Here is a 19,529-nt window from a genome sequence, read left to right on the forward strand (position 1 = left end):
AGGGGGTGGAAGAACCCTGGCTTATTTTGTTCTGCACGATGCCAACTTTTAAGTGCTGAACCTTCACAATACATACTATTGTATGGCCACTATGGCAAGTAATTAGCCTATGTGGTTTCTGGCTCAATTCTTATATATGTCTACACTCTGGATCTTATATGATATTGCAATCAGTTGCTACATATGAGTTACACACTGTAGTCTGATCAGAACTGAATTTTGCTCTTTTTTGGTTTCTTCCATTCTCTTTAGAGATTAAGGAACTACTTGGAGATCAAATCTCTCTGAGGAAAAATACCATTGACCTGCAAGAGGGAAAAACAGAGAGAAAATGGGTATAGGTTAACAAGCAAGAAACCCATCATCAAGAGGGAGGGGAACATGCAAACAGAATTCTCTTTATTGCAATAAATTGGTAAAATGTTTTTTAAAACTTACATTACTTTTGTCTTCCTTCACACAGCACTATTTTTAAAACTATTAAATAGATTTTTTTAAGTTATTGTGAAACATATCAATTTAAATGCAGAGCGCCAAACCAGAACTGCCTCAGGATACCTTCAAGTATCATATCATCATAAAAATTAAGGATGGAACTCATCTCAATCCATCCTGTTGCCAATGAAGAATAGCTCCCTATAGTATATTTACAAGTTCTTAATGCCTTGGCCTTGTGCCTCACATTCATTGGGGGCATATTTTTGAGCCAATAAAACATCTCGTCATAGCTTAATGCTATTAGAATTAATGTATACCTCATCACTAATTATTTCCTCTCTTAAAAGGCTAATCTTTGAATAGCAGTAACTAATTCCTAGAAATCACTGTAGTTAAGAGTTGGAAAAATCCTCTATCATTTCCTGTAGCTCCTTGTCAATCAAGGGCTGATGTGAAACTATTTATTATGGAGTATTTTGCTGACTTTGATGACGCCCGTCTCAAATACTGGGGCATTGAACAATTCCTTCCAGCCCAAAGGAACCTGATTAAGTCTGAATGAGACAAGACCCTATCATTAATATAGTTTACCATTTCCATTACTCCTAGTTGTGCACTCTCAAACCACTGCATACTGTTCCTCATCCTATATTCTGTTCATAGAGGGTTAAAACTGCCTCTATTTGATCCTGTTAAATATGGTAAGGGGAAGTTTTGCAGAGGAAGGGAATTCCTACCTGAAGTCAGCAGGGTCACAGCTTCACTCTAAACCTTTTAATGTCTCTGACCTTCTATGCGTCTCTCTCACACACACAGACACTCACACACTGCCTTGGCATAAAAGTGTTTTTATGATTTATGTTCAAAGGTCACCTATTTCAACCCTCTTCATATTAATTCATAGTTTCTAGCTTCTTTTCATGTCATCTGTATGTGCAAAATCCTGAACATGCAAGAAGACAGATATTTGAAGTTATGTAAATTTTTATTTTAACATAGCACCCCATTTTACATCATGTACATTTTCCAAAATTGGATGTGCATAGTAGAGAATATTCTATCTTGTAGTCTACCACACTCACATTTTTGCAGCTGTGAAAATAAGTCTGCTTGAATATGGAGAAATACTACACTGTAATAAGTTAAAATACAAATATAGAGTAACCTCAGTACTTTTTTTAAATTTTAGATTAACAGCAAGGTCCCAACACCATATTGTATATCAAATGGTCAATAGTAGAATAAGATGCATTACATATTTTATAGTATATTATTGTGAAGATAATTAAACAAAGAACAACATCAAAATATATAATTTCTTCTCAAATTCATTATATCATTTGGAGTATTCATGTCCTGAAAAAATAAGTTCTCACTTTAGTTGATAAAACATGTGGATCCATTACCCCTCTTTTCCATCCTGACTTTTATAACAGTAGATACTTCTTGCAATCTAAGGTGTGCCTATGCTAAAGGCTAAATAACAGGCCAAGCTAGAGAAGTGATAACATTCCCCCTTCACCTCAGAAGTAGGGTAGATTAGCTACTAAGACTAGACTGAGTCCAGTACCTAAGCCCAGTAAGCCTGCTTGTTCTGGGCTAAGGTGGGGCGTATCTACACTGTCCTGCATCAGGAGTTAAACTCAGTTTCTACAATAGGAAAGGCTTATTTCCATATTACATCCATTTTAAAGCTTCTCGTATAGAGTTCCAAATCCTATACACACCACAGGGAGAGTTTTGTAATGCAAGCCATTATCTTCCAGTAATGTTTAGGTAGCATGCTTTTAATGTTGAGAAGACGGATGTACCAGTTCCTCTCACTGAAGTGGTAGGAGAGTTCACAGCATTACAACCAGCATATACAAATATGTCTGGATATAGCATTTCAAGTTAAAATTGAAATTTCAGGGGCTACTGTTGGTCATACTGAATTTGCCAAAGACTGAAAATCTACGTTACAACAGCAAAGATCTCCCTCTCGAAGGAGATCATAACAGTTTTCATTGTGCCCTAATGCTAATACTAATTTAATAAACAGGGGACATTAATTTTTACGGTCAAATGTCATAGGCAGATTGTCCTAGGATGTCCTTCCCCTGAATGGAAACCTGTTTTCTCCACCTGCTATTATGCTGTTACTTTAGGCATTGGAATAAAAAGTGGCCTAATCTTCAAAAGGGATGTGCTACCAGTAGTTGCAAAAGTTTTGATGATAGCTCAGTAAATTGCTGTTTGTTCAAACTAAAACTTTTCACAGCAATGTATCGGTTTTGACTATATTTTATGAGGTTCAGGATGGAATATCTTGTCTAAATGAGCACCAGGGCACAAAACAAATTCTTTCCCTTCCCTCAAACAGCCAATTATCCAGTAGTAAAGGCATTCTCCGAGATGTGGGAGGGTCAAGTTCCATGGCCTCTTCCACACGATTTTCTCTGGCCCAGTGACTATTTATTTATACACATCTGCTCCAATAAGTGAAATCTAGAGATGGACACTACAGCCTCGTGATGAGAATATGCACCTGGGATACAGGAGAGTCAGGTTTAAATCCCTGTTTTGAACCAGCATCTCTCAACTTCTTCCAGTGCAGTTTTTTCATTTTGCTTAAATATTATTGGATAAGAAAAAGACAGCATTTGAGAGAGAACAGTTCTGTAGTCTGGCAGTTAGGGTACTCATCTGGGACAACCGGATTCTAGCAGCTGCTCCAGATCAGAACAGGGATTTGAAATTGGCTTTTCCCCATCCTAACTCATTGACATGGGACTATTGGCTATTCTGGGGTTAGTGTCTCCTATTTTAGCCAAAATTCCCTCCTGGACTTGAGCAATCTTCCCAAGATACGTTTAATCAAAATAGATCTTCCCAGAAAAAGTTTCCATCTCAAGAAATCAACATTTTCTGACAGGAAAGACAAAAAAATCTTCCAACCAGCTCTAATTAGGAGTCTTACTGAATGGAATGTAGACAGTTTTGATTTTTTTCCCAGGAGTCTCATAGACGATTAATGAAGATTAAGATGAATTTGTGATTTTAACTTCCTTTTATCACTGCCCAGAACAACTTCTTAACTCAAACTGTGGCGCATTAACACAAAGCAACTCAAAAATCACAAAAGGTGGTTATTTGTTGTAGACGCAAACAAAAGTCAGTGAGCTGGGGAGTAATGTATTACAAAACACACACTCTCAGTTAACCTTATTCTTCAAATGCCTGCCCCTCCCTACCTTTGGAATAAAGTTTTATCAACTCTTGATCTATATAAATTTCAGCCAAAGCAGTCCATTTAGTCACCATGCCAACTTTAAACATTTACATTAATGTCATTCTTATTTTACATTCTGATAAAGCTTTTGGTTGTTCTCATATCCCACTGCAGCTTTTTCACATTTATCCATTTCACACTATATCCTGACAGAAGACTGGCTAGTTATTTCTAACCTGCCTCCCAGGGGCCAACCCATAGCTAGATGGATAGTATCACAAATAATGAAAGAAAATCAATGCACAGCTTTCTCAAACTCAATGCATATACTATACTTCATTTATGGCATTGAACAGAAGGATGTGAAATGCACTAAATATAAGATTGAGTGGGGAAGGAGACAGAAACATGCATGCAATAGTCTCTTGTAAGAAAGCATACATCAAGCCTATGAAGAGAGTCAGGATGATTTTTTAACTTCAAAAATTATATGCAATAAGAGAACTGGTCCAAGAAATAAAGAATAGTTAGAAAGCTCCTGTTGCCAGAAAGGCTTATAGAGAATTTAGTCCAATAAAAACTGAAGTGTACGGAAAGACTTCCATAGACTTCAAATATCTGAGTCCAATCCAGGACCAAAGCACTGGGACCTTTAGCTCTCTATCTAGGGATGGAAATGGGCTAAGAAGCTTTGATCATTGCAGGAGCATCTCCTATGGCAGCCCCGTGTAAGATTCATTTATTTGTTTAAAATCATTTAAAAAAAGTTACCTACAGCATATACATAATTTACTTACCCTGGAAACATGTCTAGTTTGGGTTCTCAACAAAATGCAATGTAGGCCAATACAAACAAACATGAGAAAATCTCTAATATATAGTTTGCTTTAACTTCCATTGATAAAGTTACAATGTTGATTTAGAAACATCCCCTCCTCTACATACACCCCACACCCACACACCCCTGCTCATTTTGAACCTTTCCTGCTGCCTAGAGCTCAGAAATGAAGGGTTTTTTACATTTCCAAAATCAACAAGTCTCAACAGTTTTTACTTCTTGAAAGTGCCCTTTACATGCTTTTTAACTTATAAAATACAAATGCTATAACATTAATAAACATGAAAAAATGAATCTTAAATGGCACTACAAAAGATAATTATCTGATGTGATTGTGGTTATGGAGTCCATATGTATAATCTTTTTCATTCTCTCTTGTTTTACCAGCATAGACAATCTGCCAGGATATAAACCTCTTTGAATCAGAGACATCCAAGAAACCATTTCAGAAAATGAGCTTTGAATATAAACAAGAGTTCTGAAAGCATGTAACCATGAATCATTTTTTTCCCCAGGAATGCATATAAATCAAGAATTCTTTAAATAAATACAATACTGATCATTTCAGAGTTTAGACAATTTGGTGGTAATGTGCATTCTGTAACATCTGGAAGGAATCCATGGGGGGAAAAGGACCAGTGGGGAAAAAACTTCCACTTTTTAGAGATTCCCTACTGTATGACATTCATTTCGCGTACCGCCTTCATTTGTGAAGAAAAACGTGCATAGTTATAGGCAAGAGAAACCCAATGTTTTATTTTGCCCTCAGCCATGGCCTAACTGAAAACTTTACACAAATAATAAAGTCAGAAGATTCTTGGCATGAAGACTCAGTTATCACCACTGAATAAAGTGCTGAAGGTCATAAAACTGTTACAGGACGAAGCTGCTCCAGCTGAGTTTCCAATGCTATTCGTTCCTTGTGAACTTCCTGGAGCATGGGAAAGAAGAGAAATGTTGTAATTTTTGCAACACCCACATATACAATCCTGAAACATTAAAAAGTAGTTTGGTAAGCTCGTCACATTTAGTAGCGATCTCAAATTTATACCACTTACATACTGTTTCATGTGGTTTCAAAGCAGTGCATGAACAACAGATAATGAGGCCCCACAACAGCCAAATGATGAAAATAGAATTATTCCATTTTTTAGACAGGCAAGCTAGAACAGAGGTCAAGTGACTTGTTCAAGGTGACCAGGAATTGGGAGGATGGGCCAGTGGTCAGGGATTTAATAATGCTGAAAGAAATCTGGGTTTTGCTCTGCCGTTCCTGGGAAATCTTATTTCAAAATTTGATTTCACTCCAATTTGGAACAAATCCAAGTTTCTCAAAATTTCCTGCAAAAAGGAAATGACAGAAAAAATATTTAATTACAGAAATCACCACTATAGGGTGTTTACAAAGCAACAAGTGTCTGAGGGCCAGAACAAGAGAAAGCTGCAGCAAAACTGATGGGCATATGAATTTCTGCCGGCAGCTGATTGGGCTTATAGAGTTTCCCCAGCATAAAAATTGCTTTGGGGCTGAGGATTGTGTGGTCCCTAGACTCCCAAGGCTCAGCTGGCTCCCACACCCTCATTTGGAAACTGGGTGACACGGGAAGCAATCTTGCTCAAGTGAAGTATGGACCCTTGCCTGACTACCAATGCTGCCCCAAATACACTACCAAGAATGCCTGTGCTCTGCAGCATTCCAATAGCAAACCTGGAGATCTCCACTGGAAATCTGCCTGTGATTTGATGAAAGCTCATTGAACATTTCAGATTCCATGAACAGGAAAAGTCCTGCTCTCTGAAAATATTCAACCAATTCTAGGACCTGGGAGACATGGGTTCAATTCCATTCTCCATCACAGATGTCTTGTGTAACCCTGGGCAAGTTGCTTATTTCCTCTTTGCCTCAGTTCCCCACCTGTTAAGTGGGCATAGCCCTATTTGTGTAAATAAGGCCATTATACATTGTGAAGTGTTCAGATATCATGGCAACATGGTCCCCTTCCCCAGCCTCCCCTCCCCTGACCCTAGTATTTACCAGCTCCCTGCTGCAGTCACTGGGGACTGCCCAAATTTATAAAACTCTCTGAATCTTTTGCGAAGATTTGGAGAGCTTTGAATTGATTCGGACCTTTAAATTGGTCCTCTGATTCAATTTAGATTCGGAGATTAGGCCACCAAATTGGGCCGAATCTCCTCCAAATCGAATCGCCAACTGATGCTTCACATAGCTCTAGTGAAAATTGCAGACATGGTAGCCCCTGCTGAGGCCATGAAGCCTGCCAGCTTTCAAGGAGATAGGTGCAGGGGTTTTTAGGAAACTGCACCTCAAGCTGCTGACAAGCAAAACTCGTAACGTGCGACTGTGTGCTCGTTAAGGTGTGCTCTCACTGGCGCTGGGGCCTCTACACAACATGGCAGTGTGCTCCAGTGAGGTCTCCTCCTCCCCTACAGCCTCAGTCCGGTCCACCACTTTAAATAACAACAGGTAACTTAGCAAGCAGCACAGCAGCATCTCAGGCAGCCAAACTGTCACAGTCAATATGAGAGCAGTCCTTCCCCCTTCTTTCCCCACCCTTGCCTTACTTTTGCTTTCCCTGCAGGCAAGCCCTGCTCCAGCTTAGAACCTCAAAACATTTCAAAACTTTGAAAGGTTTTGACTGCACTCATTTTGTTTTGATGTTGCCGTTTTGAGCTTGAAATGAGTCGAAACAGCATTAAAAACGAAACAACTGGTGAAATTTTGCACAGCTCTGCTGTGTACCTCCTGCCCACCAGGATCAGGCTCTGGGTGCCATCTCTACCTGGCTCTACATACCAGAACCAGGCTCTAAGACTCCAGGCCACGGCCCCCCATATGCCAGGATCAGACCAAGCACCACCCTGCATGTCCAATCCAGCTTCCCATGATCCTGTGGAGAGCCCCACAGGCCAGAATATATGGCATCAGGGGCTGGATCTTACCCACAGGCTGGGAGTTGAGCACCCCTGTGCTACATAATTCAGAAGTGGTAGATTTGATAAGCTCCTCTATACAGTCATACTTTAGTCCTGATGGAAAGGCAGTGGTGTGACATGGGGTGTTGAATGGGGTGGGCTGAGTCATAAAAAGTGGAAATGCACAGAACAGGATATCTAAGGATTCTGTCAGGGATGCAGAAAGCTACAGAAAAGATTAAAGTGTATGCAGGTCAACTCAGTGACAACTCACTGCAATATAAGGCGGGATAGCAAGGTTCGATTTCTGGTCATTTATAGTCTTGTATTTCTAAGCTGTTAGAATGTATTGAGGAGATGCACATTCAACACCTTACTGAGAAAGGTCACATGTTTGCTGAGTGGGCTTGATGGTTTCTGAAGGGTCCTGATGCGTTTAGTCTTCCTTGCATTTAAAAATATGATGAAGCATGTAAGCAATACTAAGCTGCAGCTGGAAGAAACCCAAGGATTTTACTGAGTTCATCATCATATAAAGCACATAAAATAATGCATTCAATCTATAAAAATGCAAAAATGTACATTAGAAAGTTACCAATTTAAATACTCCAGAAAGTTTCCAAATACAAGTCAAGTAGACAGTGCTAAAAAGATTCATCTAAGGTGCTGTCTAGCCAGTGATTTGTATATTAAACAACTGAACTCTGAAGACAACTAAAGAACACATTTCATCAAAAGAAAGCATGGGTCCCTGTCCTGCATGAGACAGCATTCAATTATCTAGAAGAATGTGAAATACAAGAATTTATCCTTGCAGTCACTAACATAGCCCTTTGCACTTAGGTGACACACGTTCTGAGAAAGATTGCTCACCCCTGCATGTACAGCAGGGCTGCCCAACTTGTGGTCCATGGCTGCATCCAACCCCCGAAGAGTTCTTAGACCCCATGCCCACAGACACCCTGTTCAGACACCACTCCACACTACTTATTCCACTGCTTTCCTGCTGTCGGAGACTCCACTCTCCCCCTTCCTTCTCCAGCTTCCACTGCCTGCTCCTGACACTGATGGCAGGGAGTGTGTGCAGTCCACAGGGCTGTGGGAGCCTGCAGCTGGAACATTAGGGGCCTCCAGAGACCCCATGTGGCATGGCATGATACAGCAGGGGCCCCAAAGGCATGGCATAGGGACAACTGCATGGTGCAGCAGAGCAAGTGGGGGACCCTTGCAGTAAAGATCTTTGCCAGATGAGGAAGTAGTAGAGATCTTGGCCAGTGGTGAAAAATAACTGATTGCATCAAGCCTTGTCATTTTGATTTTCAGTGTATTCCTCACCTTCAGTTGCTGCTGGAGTTCACTGTTCAACCTGGCTAGCACGGCATTGGCTTCTTTGTTTTTACGAATGGCAGTCTGAATAGCTCTCTTCTGCTTGGAAGACTGTCTGCCAGAGAGATGAATAAAAATTTCAATTAAAAGAACTTCCACAGCATCTGATCCTAGAAGAATGGATACCTCTTTATTTCCATAGGCTTTAATGCTAAAGCTGCCCAAAAGGAAAAAGTACAACCCTTAAACTGGCAAAAGGAAAATATAATCTATAAAAAAGAGATGACTGAATCAGGCAGTTTATTCAAAGGTAAAATAGTCTCATTTGTTAATCCAAACAATAAATACATGTTAAGCTATTTCAGTTGTTTTATTTTTACTATCTTTTATTGTATTATTTTAAGAACCAGCATTACAAAACAGTATTTATTGCACTACCTTTGGTATAATTGTTTTCAAACATTTAACAGGCAAGACTCATTAATGCGCAATGGAAAATATTATGTAAATTTTATGTAGGACCAAATTTATATGTTTGTTTAGCATTTTTATTCATTATTATTATTTAGGATGTCTGTATGGAAATGTAGCCTTTGCCTATACATATATATGCTTCTGCTGCTTTTTCTGCTTTACTTGAAAAATTCATCTTTCATTTTGCATATCACTCATTTCCACCACCATTAAATTATGTCTCAAAGAGAAATGGGACTTCAGGTGGATGAATTATGGACATTATTGATCAGCCTGGCTGCTTAAGAAACCAAAGATTTGTTTAAATGTAAATATTGCAAGTAATAATAATAATAAAGGGAAATATGTAAAACATTGGGTAGATAAGCAGACTTGTTTCTAAATAGACAATTTTAAAGTTCTACATGAGGCGTCATCAGCTCTTTAAATGACACTGGAATCCAAGACAGATGCATTATTTAAATAGGCATATAATGGCACACAGTTGAAAAAAGTTCTCTCTCTAAACAGAACTCAGAGCAGTGATCTTTGCAACAAAACCTCTGTCTCAGAATTGGCTGGTCCTTATTATTCTCCACTGAATTGACACTTTTTGCCAGTTTGTTTTACTGCACTTTTCTTCAAACCACTCTTTATATACTATGGTTAAAAAAAAAATCAAAGATAAAAATGCATGTATATCAGTGTGTGCTCATTTAAGTATTTTGGGAAAGCTGCAACATCTGCTAAGATAGGGTTAACAAATCCTGAAATTTTCCTTTGAGCCCCTACGGATTCCAATAACTAGTGATTCCAAGAATGAGATCAACAGTGATACAAACCCAAGTGATAAGGTGGGAAAAGGCCTGTTCTCTTCCATATTCATTTTCTGAAGTAGAAGGCAGGGTAACCTTATAGGCTGACCAAAGTAGATATACATAACATAGCAAACATACATCCATGCCTCATTCAAATCCCTCTCGAGTCATTTTTAACCAGCCAATCATGCACTTTAATCTTGAGCTGAAACCAGAGCGGTTAAGAGTCATCCCTTACTTTGTTCCAATACACGTACAAACAAAGTACGGGCTCTGCGGCCCCCCCCCGGGTACCTCAGAGACGGCCACCCAGATGGAGCCCATGGCTCCGAGCTCCATGCAGACGGAGCCCCTGGCTCTCGGCTGCACGGGCTGCCTGTTGCTTTTTCAGGCTCTGGCGGCCGGGAACGTGGCTACCTCCCCATGTGGAGTCTGCTTCCTTTTGGGGTCTCTGGCGCGCCAGCTGGAGGAGCTCCAGACCACAGTCCAGAGACTGCGTGCCATCAGGGACTGTGAGCAGGAGATCGACTCCTACTGCCAGGCCCTTCTCCCCCGGGATTTGGAGGGTAAACCACGGTCTCCCTCCAGGACAAAGGAGGACTCCGGGACCTCCCACTTTGTCTAGTCAGGGGCATGGACCAAGGTGGTCAAGGGCCCGAAGGCCTGCTGCACCAAGGTCCCTGCCCCACTGGAGCTTAGCAACAGGTTCGCACCTCTTGCAGCCCCAGCACAGCCTGCGCAGTTGCCAGCTCCCGCAGGCAACACAGGCTCAACTGCAGCTACCGCTCCCCCTCTCCCCAAGACAAAACATAAGGCGTTTGTTGTGGGAGACTCCATCCTGAGGGGGACTGAGGGTGTAATCTGCTGCCCCGACCCCTTAAACCAGGAAGTCTGCTGCTTCCTGGGGGCCCACATCCAGGACATTGCGGAGAAGATCCCTAAGCTCCTCCAGCCCACAGACCACTATCCCATGCTCCTTATTCATGTGGGCACCAATGATACAGCTCGGGGTGCTCCCACCCAGGTCATGAGGCGCTACAAGGATTTGGGAGCGGGGCTAAAGGGTCTGTGGGTGCAGGTGGTGTTCTTGTCGATCTTCCCAGTCTCGGGCTATGGGCTGAGGAGGGAGAGGAGGATCCATGTAGTCAACCAAAGACTGCAGCACTGGTGTCATCGGGAAAGCTTTGGCTTCCATAACCACAGCCCGCTCTTTGGCAAGAGAGGCAGCGAGCTGCTGGGAAGAGATGGGCTCCACCTCTCTCCCCTGGGGAGGAGGCTCTTCTCAGCCAGGCTGGCTGACCTGCTCCACTGGGCTTTAAACTAAGCCCACTGGGGGACAGGGGGACGACTGCCACTGCTGGCCCGCTGAGCAACCCTTGCAAAGCCAGCAGACCAAGGCACTTAAGGGAGCCCACCCTTGCCCCAGCCCTGGTAGAATCCGTGGGCAAGGCAAGAGCCCCCAAGGGGACACTTGCCTGCCTGGACACAAATGCCAGGAGCCTGGGGAATAAGCAGAAGGAATTCGTCCTCCTCCTTAAAGCAAATAATTATGACGTCACAGGGACAACGGAGACCTGGTGAGACTCCACCCATGACTGGACCACAGGTATAGATAGCTGTTAACCAGTCAAAAAGGAGAACTTTATTGATTACAAGGGGTAGGGTAAACTAGGGTACAGGGTTGAGCAATATCTTAGAAATCCTAAAGAGCAAACAGTGTGGCTGAGGTAGCCTTTTGATCACGCACCTGTGTTACTGCCAGCTAAATATCTAATCCGATTGAGTAGCTTACTCACAAGCATCTTCCAGAGGCTGGTTGACTTTCCCCTCTGGAGTCTTGGGGTGAGAGAGAGAGCTAGGTTCAGATGGTAAGGCTTCTCTGTCTCCCCTGCTTTGCTGCTGCTTCACCTCATGGCCGAAGAGAGAGCCTTCCTCCGCCCCCAACCTATATAGCCCCTGTGACCTCATTCACCTGGTCCAGTGGAGGCCAACCAATTTGAAATACATCACCTGTTACCAGGCAGATTCCAGCTCCCCCGGTAGATGCCCCTCACCCAGGTGGCTGATGCCAGTCACGTAGGCAGAGGGAGCAGGTTTCCCCCCTCCCACAGGAATGCAGCCAGCTCAGGTTACCTAAAGAGACAGGCTGAGGTGTGACTCCTCTGTGCTGGCCCATCTAATCACACTGTCACAGGGCAGAGATTTTGGGGAGAAACCAAGGTGGCTTTCTGCCACACACTCAACAAAATCCGAGCAGTCGCAAAGCTTACTATCATGCGTGGATGACCTCTACCTGACTCAAGAAGTCTACAGGCCAATGTGAGGTAAAGTCCTGCTTGACCTGCTACTGGCGATGACCTAATCAGCAGCCTAGTGATTGATGGGAAGCTGGGTGACAGTGACCACAGGCTGATCACCTTCACCATCCACCGTAAAGCTGGCAAGTCAGTCAGCAACATGGAAGTCCTTGACTTCAGGAAAGCTGACTTTGACAAGCTCAGGAGGTTTGTCAGTGAGGCCCTAAGGGACCATGACCCCAGGGAGAGGGGAGTTCAAGAAGAGTGGTTTCTCCTCAAGGAAGCGATCCTCAATGCACAAGCTAAATCTATTCCATCTCAGAAGAAAGGCAGCAAGAGGGCGCAGCAGCCCCCCTGGCTCTCCAGGGATCTAGCAGCCCTCCTGAGGCTAAAAAGAAAGGCCTACAAAGGATGGAGGATGGGATTCACCTCCAAGGAGGAATATTCTGCACTGGTCTGGTCCTGCAGGGAGCAAATGAGGAAAGCCAAGGCTGCAACTGAACTCCAAGTAGCTTTGAGCATCAAGGACAATAAAAAGTCCACTTTCAGCTATGTGGGCAGCTGGAGGAAAAGCAAGGGCAACGTTGGACCCCTGCTGAACCAGATGAGACAGCTGACAACTGACGCCCAGGAAAAAAGCAACCTATTAAATGGGTACTTTGCATCGGTCTTTCATCAGTCCCATAGGACGCCCATGCCAACCACGGGACAGGGAGGTTAGGGTGAGGGAGATCCCCTGCCCTCCATTAATGCTGACCTTGTGAAGGAACACCCTGAGAGGCTGGATACCTTCAAGTCAGCCGGCCCTGACAATCTGCACCCCAGGGTACTCAAGGAGCTGGCGAGCATCATAGCCCAGGCCCTGGCACGGATCTTTGAGAACTCCTGGCACTCTGGTGAAGTGCCCAAAGACTGGAAAAAGGCCAATGTGGTGCCTATCTTCAAAAAAGGGAGGAAAGTGGATCCAGCTAACAACAGGCCCAGCAGCCTGACTTCCATCCCGGGGAAGATCTTAGAAAAGTTTATTAAAGAGGCCACCCTTAATGGACTGGCTGATGCCAACATCCTGAGGGATAGCCAGCATGGGTTTGTTGCGGGTAGGTCTTGCTTGACCAATCTCATTTCCTTCTACAGCCAGGTGACCTATCACCTGGACAAGGGAGAAGAGATTGATGTCATATATCTTGACTTCAAAAAAGCCTTCGATCTGGTATCCCATGATCACCTCTTGGCAAATCTGGCCAATTGTGGCCTTGGGTCCAGCATGACCCACGAGCTGGGAAACTGGCTCCGTGGTCAGACCCAGAAGGTAGTAATTGATGGAAGTCAATCATCATGGTGTCCTGTGACCAGTGGGGTCCCCCAAGGCTCTGTCCTTGGACCTATATTGTCCAACATCCTCATTAATGATGTGGACATTGGAGTCAGAAGTGGACTGGCCAAGTTTGCTGATGACACTAAACTTTGGGGCAAAGCATCCACACCAGAAGCCAGGCAGGTGATCCTGGCTGACCTGGACAGGCTCAGCAAATGGGCGGACGAGAACCTGATGGTGTTTAACACTGAAAAATGCAAGGTTCTCCACTTTGCGAGTAAAAACCTGCAGCATCCTTATAGGCTTGGCAGTACTACGCTGGCTAGCACTATGGTAGAAAGAGACTTGGGGGTCACCATTGACCACAAGATGAACATGAGCCTGCAATGCCATGCTGCGGCTAGTAGAGCAACCAAAATGTTGGCTTGCATCCGTAGATGCTTCTCAAGCAAATCCCAGGACATCATTCTCGCCTTGTACTCGGCCTTGGTGAGGCTGCAGCTGGAGTATTGTGTTCAGTTTTGGGCTCCACAATTAAAAAAAGACTGTGGAGATGCTTGAGAGAGTCCACAGAAGAGCCACGCACATGATCAGAGGTCAGGAAAACAGACCTTACGACGACAGGCTGAGAGCCATGTGGCTCTTTAGCCTGGAAATGCGCAGGCTCAGGGGTGATCTGATGGCCACCTATAAGTTTATCGGGGTGACCACCAGTATCTGGGAGAACGTTTGTTCACCAGAGTGCCCCAAGGGATGACGAGGTTGAACAGTTATAAACTACTGCAAGACTATTTCAGGCTCGACATAAGGAAGAATTTCTTTACTGTCCAAGCCCCCAACGTCTGGAACAGCCTGCCATTGGAGGTGGTTCAAGCACCTACACTGAACACCTCCAAGAGCAAATTGGATGCTTATTTTGCTGGGATCCTATGACCCCAGCTGACTTCCTGCTCTTCAGGCAGGGGGCTGGACTCGATGATCTTCTGAGGTCCCTTCCAGCCCTAATGGCTATGAAATCTATGAAAGTATTTACAAGCAGCACAAATCTGTGCAACTTAAGCAGAAAATAAGAAGATACAATATGACTCCTAGGATGGCCTGAAGAAAGTGCTAGCTATGTACTTCTGGAATGAACACATAAGATCATTCGCTTCTGGTGACTTCAATATCTGTAGTTTGTTGATTCTAGTCCTGTTAGAGCTCATGGCAGCTGTATGACAAATGCAAGCACTTTATGACAGAACTGATAAGGTTGCATTCTTTCCTTTTGGATCAAGGGTGCTCAAATCCAGCGCATGGAGCCATGTCATCTGGCCCATGGAGACCCCCATGAGTCAAAAAACTTAGCAGCAGGGAGTGGTAGAAGCTCCATGCAGCTGGATCCATCCTCACTTGGGCCATTGCCCATGCAACAGAGAGTCAGGCTGACCTGTCCCATGCATGTCCAGATCAAGCTGGGCTGCTCCCCCCTCCCCACACGCCTGGATCAGGGGTGAACTGGCCAACTTGCAGGCCTGGATCGGGGCTGAGTTTCATAGTTTCATAGTAGCTAGAGTCGGAAGGGACCTAGGAAGATCATCTGGTCCGACCCCCTGCCTTGGCAGGAAAGAGCACCGGGGTCAGATGACCCCGGCACGGTGCTCATCTAACTTCCTTTTAAAAATTCCCAGGCTAGGAGCCTGCACCACTTCCCCTGGAAGCCGGTTCCAGGCCCTAGCCACCCTGACTGTGAAGTAGCGCCTCCTAATATCTAATCTAAACCTACCCTCCGCCAGCTTGTGACTGTTATTCCTGGTCACTCCTGGCAGCGCACGGGGGAACAGGGACTCCCCCAATACCTGCTGATCCCCCCTGACCAGTTTGTAGCAGGCCACAAGGTCCCCCCTTAACCTTCTCTTGTGGAGGCTAAACAGGTTCAGGTCCCGTAGCCTCTCCTCATAAGGCTTGCTCTGCTGACCCCTGAGTTGCTTCTCCCTCCTGCCCCACCTCTGAATTGGGGCTGCTTCAGGCCCCCTGATCAGGAAGAGGACCAGGCAGCTTCCCTACCTCTCATATCCAGATTAGGGCTGATCCACCCAGCCTCTCCTCCCCCCCAGCACATCCAGATCAGAGCCACTCTGCCCCACACCCCTCTCCCTGGGTGTGTGCGGATTGGAGCCGCCTTGCCATGCCATGTGCCACCCTGCCTCACCCCCGCCTGGTACATCTGGATTGGGATTGAGAATGAGCTGTTTTGTTACCCTCCTCACGTGTCTGAAAAGGGGCCGCTCTGGCCCACCCGTGCCCTGAGCAAATGGACCAAGATCAGACGGCGCACTCCCCCCAGCCAGATCCAGCCCATCAAGCTGGATCCAGGCAGTGGAAGGACCAGGCACCACCCATCTGGCCCATGTGGTGAAAAGGTTGGGCACTACCGTTTTGGATGGATATAGGTATAGACATTAAACATATATAATAATTAGGGGTCTACGTGAATCACAGAGAAACTAAACAATTTTTACAGGTAGGTCGTGGCATAAATAGCAAATTATGTGGATATTTCCTAGATGTGCTCCAGTGGGCACACCCCTCAGCACTGATTGGCTCAGAGGCCCCAGCAGGGATGAGGAAACAGCTGCCATCTTGTCTACTACCCTTTGTTCCAACCCGCTAGCTGGCACTTTTCCCCCCAGGCGAGCTGCGAGGCTGGATTGTAGCAGCAGCGAGGACCACTAGCTCCCACTGGGGAGCCAACATTTTGTTATTTTTTTTTTAATTCATTTCGCAGACAATCCTAGATTAAGTGGTTTCCACAAAATCCACAGAATCACAAACTGAGTAGACCCTAAATCATAATCATACTATAATCAACATCTCCTTCTGGCTGAGAGCAGAGCCTTCTGCTGCTCCTGTTAGGCTTGAAGATCTGTTTCTACAATGCAGCCTTTCTAATATGGTCCCAGCATCCCTTGGTGGAATACTATTTTTCATTCAGTGGCCACTCTTCAATAGTGTGGAAGACTATGTACGAATTTTCACATAACCAAATAGAAGGACATTTGCTACTTCTGCATCATCCTTTTATACCACCATGATGAAGAATGTGCAACAGGTGATGCAGCAAAGTGACTCATAGTGCCTGGATTGCAGAGAGGTTCTTAGTTTGAGTGGCTGGGTCAGTTAATTTTTGCATTCCTAAATTATGGTTGAGGCTGCAGCGGAGAAAACTATGGGTTATTTTTGTTTTTTTAATTATCTACCACAACTGCAAATTTGTGATCAGTGGGAGTGCTCAGTATTGTGAATGCAGGAAAACTACGTGCACGCCAGGTGTTTGGACTTTAAATGTTTCTTAGTGAAGAGAACTGTCACCTTATTTCCGTGATGAGGCCAAAGTGATTTAGAAATGTTTCCATCACCCGGTGGTAATAGGCAAATGGGAGCTTTTCTGATATGACCCACATGTTTACTGGGTACAGAAGTGGGATCACCAAGTGCTTTCTAAAGAGGCCACTGCCAATCAGCCATCAGAAGTTAACAACTGACCTGGCCCCCATTTGAAATGGCAATCTAGAGCTGAGAGAGAGAGAGAGAGGCAAAAAACCCAAACATAGGCCAAGTCACATCTCATGATGCAGCCTGGTATGTTTGGTTTTTAAATGTGCTATTTACTTTTGGACTGGATGGTGGGACTTGACAGCAGACAAGGAAGATGCTGCACTTATAGTGGGAGAAAGCTCCTGGTTCTCCAACATCTGATTTTCGGGGCGAAATTTCCTGCGGATTGGTTTGGATGGTGGCTGAGTAAGCAGAATCTCCTTTGGGGAAAAAAACAGACAAAGATCAAGTCAGTCCTTCCATAACTAAGAGTGTCAACTATATGCTAAAATGACAACTCAGGGTAAGAAAAGATCATAGTTACTGAATAATCAGGATACTGAATTTGCTGAAGGCTGAACTAAGAATCTGTAACAAACTGTACATTGTTTTAAATTCAATTCAGTGATAACCCGGGTTGTCGATTTTTTTTGGTTTTGTTTTTAAAAAGCCTTGCAATTTTTTTTTTACTCAGTTACCTATATTTCTATGCTGTCTGTCTGTGTATTCTCCTTTCATCCTTTAATTGTCTTCCAGCCTTTCTTCATGCCGTAATGTGAACTGTATGAGTCCTGTGTGTGTGCGTGTGTCTGTGTGCAAGTACCATATACAAAGGAGCTTTGACTCCAACTTAGGCCTTTGAGCATTAAAAACAGAAGAAAATTTTTTAAAAATTACACTCTTTGTAAAGGAAATGTTATGTAAATAAGCCATAATCATGATCAATAAGAATTTGAAGGATACTACCTCTTGAATTTCTCAGGAATGACATGGTATGGAGCAGTGACCTATGCTGACTCTCTACATAAAGACTCTGAAGTATCTATCTGCTGTTTGCTCTTATTACTACAGTATCTGAATTCTGTAAAAATAATTAATAAATTTAACTTCTCAATACCTGAGAAAAATAACTACTGGTTTCCTCACTTCATAGGTCAGGAATAGAGGCTGAGAGCATGCCTCAACCACAAAACCAGCCTTTTTCTATCCTGGGATGAAATTCACAGAAAAAACCCCTCCTCTTTTAGAGGAAGCGCTGAAACTGGCTTAAAACAATCTGCTTGTAAATCATAATTACAGAACACATGCATGTGAGGCTAGTAGTTTGTCTTGGTGACTGGCATAAAAAGGACATGGCCTGGGTCCTGCATTAAAAAAACCCACCAGGAGGCTTGAGTTCATAATAGAAAATGACAAAACTGATCATTTAAAAACCAAAATAACCTTTATTTCACAAGAAAAAACATGTTTTCAGATTTGAAACTTTACAGGAACACACTCGCATGCTGTTATACTCAGCAGTATGGTTCATTTGTAGATCTCAAAGTGTTTTAAAGAGAAATGCCCATTTCAGGAAAGAACTTACAGCACAAAAAGGAGAAAGGATTTGATTAAGGGCATGTGTAGACAAAATGGGGGCCCTACATTGAAGTGGTGGGTTTTAAAAACACCGCTTCAATTTAGGGCTGATTAAACCCCGTGTTGTGCACACACTCTGCTGACTTACCTGTCTCTCTGGTGGGGAGAGGAGGGTGAGCTGCCAGCGGGTGGAGCAGTCCCTGGGCTGGGGGGTGGGCAGGCGGATGCTGGTGCTTCCCTCCGCAGCAGCTGCACTCCTCCACAGGTAACACCCACCTGCAGGCACCCAGCTCGGGCAGTCTTGGGGGGCACTGCAGCCATGGAGGGAAGCACTAGGCCCCCATGCAGCTCAGGCAAGCTCCAGGGGGTGGAAAAAAAAGATCAGGCTCAACACTTTTCTTGCTCAAGTGAGCAGGAGCCCAATGCTTTGCTCCATGGCTGTAGGGGCAGCAAACTAAAACTAAATAGTTTGCTGTGCCCCAAGTCATTTAAGGCTCATTACGCCACCGAATTTCCTACAGCGGCTGGAAATAATGTACAACATGCTGCTGAGACTTGCAAATGCCAACACTATTAAAGCAGTGCAAAAGCATTTACCTTGCTTTACAATATCATGCACAAACGCCTGTCATTTTGTCTACACACGGCCTAAGGTTTCAAGGTACATTCCATAGCCAGGAACAGAACCTGGCGATAGGCAGTATCACCATCTATTGTCCTATTCTCCAGGCAAGGCTACCTTCCTCACTGCATTCTGTGAACCTATTAACACAATATTAAGCAGGATAGAATGTCTTTAAATCAACCAGTAAATTGCACAAAAAGTTACATTATATCATTTGAGTCATCAGAAGTGATTATATGAGTGTTTTCCAATACAAATAAGATAAATAACATGGGTAACAGTTTAGAGTGAAGGGCTTTCTAACATTAACAAATCACAAATAGTTCCATGGCTACTTTA

At 44.0% G+C, this 19,529-nt stretch overlaps 1 protein-coding gene across 6 annotated transcripts in view; it reads right to left on the minus strand.

Moving 5' to 3' along the window:
- Positions 1-1,404: 1,404 nt before the first annotated feature.
- REPS2 (RALBP1 associated Eps domain containing 2) overlaps positions 1,405-19,529 on the minus strand; it is a 179,102-nt gene continuing 160,977 nt past the window's right edge. For all 6 annotated transcript variants that reach the window (XM_090063020.1, XM_090062995.1, XM_090062986.1 and 3 more), the window contains exons 18-20: positions 17,282-17,427; positions 8,757-8,862; positions 1,405-5,418 (exon numbers count right to left, since the gene is read on the minus strand). In XM_090063020.1, coding sequence (XP_089919146.1) covers positions 5,350-5,418; positions 8,757-8,862; positions 17,282-17,427 — 321 coding nt within the window. In that variant the 3' untranslated portion in view covers positions 1,405-5,349. The remainder of the gene's footprint in view (positions 5,419-8,756; positions 8,863-17,281; positions 17,428-19,529) is intronic.

The sequence above is a fragment of the Crocodylus siamensis genome, chromosome 1 (assembly GCF_052110815.1).
Source record: "Crocodylus siamensis isolate JL-2025a chromosome 1, ASM5211081v1, whole genome shotgun sequence".
Taxonomy (NCBI): Eukaryota; Metazoa; Chordata; order Crocodylia; family Crocodylidae; genus Crocodylus; species Crocodylus siamensis.